At 32.0% G+C, this 5,762-nt stretch overlaps 1 protein-coding gene across 1 annotated transcript; it reads left to right on the top strand.

The window, feature by feature from the left end:
* The first annotated feature begins 3,079 nt into the window (after positions 1-3,079).
* LOC117907088 (putative 12-oxophytodienoate reductase 11) lies at positions 3,080-5,230 on the top strand. The gene is made up of 5 exons (XM_034820459.1): positions 3,080-3,233; positions 3,680-3,820; positions 3,900-4,030; positions 4,179-4,355; positions 4,449-5,230. Exons 1-5 carry the CDS (start codon positions 3,160-3,162, stop codon positions 5,039-5,041), a joined length of 1,116 nt encoding a protein of 371 aa, XP_034676350.1. The 5' UTR covers positions 3,080-3,159; the 3' UTR covers positions 5,042-5,230.
* The last annotated feature ends 532 nt before the right edge of the window (positions 5,231-5,762 follow it).

Genomic DNA, 5,762 nt, shown 5'->3' with positions numbered 1-5,762 from the left:
AGCAAACATTCATCAACATTTAGATTGACAAAAAACACATCATTGCCTACCAAATATACAATAAAACTTAAAATATATCATACTAACTAAAAGACTTGCTATCGGATTATGAAATTCATATTCACCAAATTCAAAAAAAGAAAAATAAATGAATGAAGCCTAAATTGAAACATAATTTGAAATCGTTTTTGCATAATTTGAAATATCTTATACAACCCTTATCCTTTCAATTCTTATTTACCTTTATCTAAACATATCCAAACTTACCTGTGACATTTCGATTAATCAATCAATAACCTTGAGTCTTTAATAGAGAGTAAGTCATCATCTAGAAAGATCCTATATTAGAATAAAAAGAATAAAATTATCAATACACAAACTATAATGTATAATACACTAACACTCCCAACTATGTAGATATTATCCACTTTGAACTTAATGAACCTTTATGACTTTAAAACATATCTATAATATTAAAAAGAATCCACATAATAAGATGAGTCACATATATAACATCATAAAACTTTTTCTCTTATTCAATATAGGATATCACAATCATTCACTATGAAAATATAAAATCTTTACTATAGACATATTTTAAAGTGTTAAGTTCAGAGCAAACACTATTTATATGAGAGGAAATGAGTCATTACAAACCATGAGTTTTACTATTTTTCATTTTTAAAAGCAACAAGCTTTTTAACAGAGATTTATCAATAAATATCCTAAAAGTAAAAGAAAAATTAGAGGTTTTTTTTTGTTTTTTAAAGGAAGAGGAAAATACTCTTATAAGGTAATAATTATGGTAAGAAGAATGGATATTTTCTAAAATAATATATAATTATCTCCATTATGGTAGAGGAAAATATTCTTATAAAACCAAGGGAAGATGAATGAGATTTCTATATCAAGTTTTCTCTTGTAAGGTAAAAGCTATATTTTTCTAATCTAATCAATAATCAAGCGAACAAATTTGAATTTTAGATAAAGGACTTTGACTTCTATATACCTCTCTCCATATGTTCATAATATTTTTTAAATTAGGTTGATATATAGTGATAGGACTTTTGACTCATGGTAGAAGCCAAAGAACATTTCATCTTCATTACCCATCAACCATCAACCCCACAAATTTGAATGAGTTGTTGTATGAGAGGTGACGTTGACATTGTTGATGAAACCATATCCACCAATCAAAAGGTCAATTTAAAAATGACTTCTTGTATGAGAAGCGTGTGTTGATGAAACTACTTCCACCAATCAAAAGGTGTTTAGGGAAATGCAATGAAAGAAGAGTTTTTCTATATCGAAAGCTCCCAAAATGTCAATTTTGAGATGACGATGAATGAATTTTTTTTCTATATATCTATTTATAATTCACCTTGAAAAGATATAAATAGAATTAAATTTTAGTTAATTTTTTTTCCTATGTTAGCACATGTAAAATAATATGTAAAATTTACTTCTCTAAAGAGTAATGTATAAAAAATATATATAATATTTATTTATTTATAAAATATATTTATTTTTAATATAATTAAAAATTTTGAAAAAATTAAAAATTAAAAAAAATCTCAAACTTGTTATGCCTCATGTTTAAACTTTTTATTATGATGAAAATGAAAATAAATTTGTATAAATAAGACACAATAAGATTAGGATGCACCGTCCTAAACCCACCCATTACCATGGTTAAGTAGATTGTAATTACTTTGGCCAAGAAGGTTGATATATTCTTAGTGAATTCTTAATTTTTAGAATCTTATTTATTTTATTTATTTAAAAAATAATAATGGGTGTGTCTCCATTTTCAAGTATGAAAAAAATTCTAATAAATTTATGACACATGAGAAAAATAAATTTAATTTACTTTTTTTTAACAAATAGACAACTTCTAATCTGTCCTATCCATGCCAAAATGTAAAAAAATTAAGATCTGAAGTTAATTGTACATCTCTTTTTGTATTGGTCATTACTTTTCTATACTATATCATAAAAGAACTTAAAAAGAAATAAGATTAAAAAAGAAGGTCGGGTGATGCAGCGATGTAAGGGAGAAGGTGTGGGACTTCCGGATTGGACATGGGTGCACCATGGTCAATGAAGGTGGCCAGTCCATATATACACATCACATTATTGCCTTCTCATCATTAGTGACCGCACCCAGTGGACCTTTACACAATACATATATTATTATTCAACCTCATAATGGGACCTCATGTTTTTCAAACTTCTCTTATTTTGTTCCTATACTTTCTTTATTATTTTTTAGCCATTGTGGATTAATTTTTCCTTTTTCCTTATCATTTTTTGCTTTGGTATAAAAATTAGTTTTACCTTATGTGGGTTAATTTTCTTTTATTATTTATTACTTCAATAAATGACGTTCCGACAAAAAAATAAGTGAAATAACCGAAAACAATTAAAATATGCATTCTAAAAATACAAATTTTCATGTTTTTTAGTTGTTAAATATGTTTTTCTATATTTTTATTTATTTAAATAATTTTATTAGAAAAGATTTATGATAAAAGAAAATTGATTCTATGATGGGTTTTATTTATATTATATATTAAATTATTTCATATTTAATAAAAAAATTACTATATTAATATAATATTTTAAATTTTTCGTTCTAATTTTAATTTTAATTTTTAGAAGATAAAATGGTTTATGAAACTTAACTAATTGGAAAATATGTATCAAAAATAATTTTGACATATTCATTTAGGTATGATAAAAAAAAACCATAATTTAAAGAAATGTGATAAGAAATTAATATTTTTGTAAAATTTTAAATGTTATTTAACAGCTCATTAATCCTTTATTTTTAATGATTATTAAGGGATTAATGATTATTTAATAGTTCGTGCTGAAATCAGAGTTGACATAACAAAGGATTTGGACAGCAGAAAAAGCATTCAACTTTGATTACCATGGTGGTCCCACTCATATAACTGTAGCAGCAGCCGCCGCCAAATATATAGATATAAGCAGCCTCTCTCTTCTTCTTCTCTATAAATAGGCTTCAACACATTGGACTTTCAAGTCTCAACACACTTCGGATATTGTTTTTCATACTTCATTCTCCGTAGTTTGATTCTTTCGTTCATTGAGTTTTTGAGAAGAAAAAAAACAGAGAGAGAGAAACTGACAGAAATGGAAGGAAAAGTGCAAGGAGAGCAGCCCCTTCTCACACCATACAAGATGGGCAAGTTTCAGCTCTCTCATAGGTACATTTCTCCACTTCCTCTCTTCATTTTCTTGCATTTTCTTTCATATCTTCTGTTTCCACTTGTTGGGGGTTGTTAGAATATCTGGGTTTGTGCTTGATTCAGAAAATGAGAAAGCAGACAAGAAAAGAAAGGAAAAGAAAGTTTTTGAGAGTGGTTTCTGGGAAAGAAAGAGGGAGGCTGTATACTTGTATTGGCTGCATTGAGGGAAAATTTTTGTGAATTGGGTTATGAGAAATAAAACGTTTTAATATTTACAACATCAATTTCCTTTCTTTTCCCTTCCTTTTCTCAACAACCAAACACAGCATGAATTCTGCCTTGAGGGTGCTCCTGTAGTACATGTTCATTGCTCCTGTAACATATTCTTTAGATGAATATGTTAGATTTCTTCGTCTGCAAGTTCTAAACATGGCTAATTTTTCTTTCACTCTAACATTTTGCAGGGTGGTTCTGGCTCCACTAACTAGACAGAGATCTTGGAACAATGTTCCTCAGCCCCATGCAATCTTGTATTACTCCCAGAGAGCCACTAAAGGGGGGCTTCTCATAACTGAAGCAACTGGAGTTTCCGACACTGCTCAAGGGTAATTACAGCAAATACTTTTACCTTCTTGTGTTTTGATAGATGTAAGATTAATTATTTGGTTTTCCCCACCTATGCAGCTATGCACATACCCCGGGTATATGGACAAAAGAGCAAGTTGAAGCCTGGAAGCCCATTGTAGATGCCGTTCATGCTAAAGGCAGTATCTTTATTTGTCAGCTTTGGCATGTGGGAAGAGTTTCAAAAAGAGGTATGTTCTTGAATTGTTGGGATACTGCTCAGACGAACAAGGAATTCTTTAGGTCTATTTTGTTGCTGAAATTATGTGAAGGACAAAACTGATTTGCTACACAGATAATGTTTTCTAATTCTATTTATCCTATTACTGATCATTACAGAATTCCAGCCAAATGGGCAAGCTCCATTATCTTCTACAGACAAGGCATTGACGCCACAAGTCCGAAGCAATGGCTTTGATGTTGCTGAGTTCACAGCTCCTAGGCGGCTAACAACAGATGAAATTCCTCGAGTTGTCAATGATTTTAGACTTGCTGCAAGAAATGCTATGGAAGCTGGTAAATTCATCCTCTAATACAATTAATCATGAATTAACTTTCTAGTCAATTTCTTCGATGCACTGATGATAATATTGTTTACCCAATATATAGGTTTTGATGGAGTTGAGATCCATGGAGCTCATGGCTATCTACTTGACCAGTTCATGAAAGACCAGGTCAATGATCGAACAGACAAGTATGGTGGATCACAAGAGAACCGTTGCAGGTTCCCATTGGAAGTAGTAGAAGCGGTTGTTAATGAGATAGGAGCTGATAAGGTTGGAATAAGGCTTTCTCCATTTGGCCATCATGCCCAGGCAGGAGACTCCAATCCAACAGCTCTGGGCCGTTACATGGTTGAATCCTTAAACAAATATGGTGTCCTCTATTGCCACATGGTTGAGCCAAGGATAAGAGCAGCTGGAGAAATGTATGAGGGTCCCCACAGCCTCGTGCCCTTGAGAAAGGCTTTCAATGGCACATTCATAGCCGCTGGGGGTTATGTCAAAGAAGACGGAAACAATGCTGTGGCTGAGGACCGTGCAGATCTTGTTGCATTTGGACGTTGGTTCTTAGCCAACCCAGATCTTCCAAAAAGATTTGCGCTCAATGCTCCTCTCAACAAGTATGACAGGGAGACATTCTACGCACCCGAACCCATAATCGGCTACACTGATTATCCATTTCTTGAGGATTTTGAGTAGATCTCCAAAGGTGTGAAATTGGGGCTTGAATTGTTAAGCGATTGAGTATTATATGTATCTATAACTATCCATTTCCCGACTAAATGGATATTAATTATCTGCTCCAAAGTTAAAGGATTGATAGTTTTAAAATATAGTTATATGATTAAGAGGAATTTATGTACACATATAATGAAATTGGATATTGAATTGTTCCACGATTGAGTATTATATGCATATCTATATGGATCTATTCCCAACTGGATGGATATCGTATGCTCCAAACTCAAGGGTCTCTCATAATTTTAAAACACATTTATATATTGTACGCTCCAAACTCGAGAATATCTCACGGTTTTAAAATATATTTATATGATTAAGAAGAGTTCATATATATATATATATATATGAAATACTATTTTTCCTATCTGATATGGAATGTCACTGTGGACCCTCACCCGGTCCACGGGCCGGCGTGACTCGCTTTTTAAAAAGTAAAGAAGGTAAGTGTGTTTTCGGGTTTTGGAAAATCCGTACCCGATGAGGAACGGTTTTGTTTGGAGTCGCCACTTACTTTTTATTTTTATTTTATAAAGGGGAAAATCAAGTAAGAACGAAAACCCTTAATGACTCCAGTATGGAAAAAGCAGTCTGCGAAAACTAGATTTTGGGTTCGGGGATCAGGTTACCTATTGGGAAGGTACCTCATCCGAGGTAGCACCCCTATAGGCCCGGAACTCGG

Source organism: Vitis riparia, chromosome 18 (genome assembly GCF_004353265.1).
Source record: "Vitis riparia cultivar Riparia Gloire de Montpellier isolate 1030 chromosome 18, EGFV_Vit.rip_1.0, whole genome shotgun sequence".
Lineage (NCBI taxonomy): Eukaryota > Viridiplantae > Streptophyta > Magnoliopsida > Vitales > Vitaceae > Vitis > Vitis riparia.
Note: the sequence above shows the minus strand (reverse complement) of the source record. Positions and strands in the feature narration are given on the sequence as shown.

Excerpts from the sequence above, each read along its gene's own strand:
- LOC117907088 (XM_034820459.1), top strand. The coding sequence starts at position 3,160 with ATGGAAGGAAAAGTGCAAGGAGAGCAGCCCCTTCTCACACCATACAAG. Across the intron at positions 3,234-3,679 it reads AAGTTTCAGCTCTCTCATAG|GGTGGTTCTGGCTCCACTAA; the intron begins GTACATTTCTCC and ends AACATTTTGCAG. Across the intron at positions 4,031-4,178 it reads GGGAAGAGTTTCAAAAAGAG|AATTCCAGCCAAATGGGCAA; the intron begins GTATGTTCTTGA and ends TGATCATTACAG.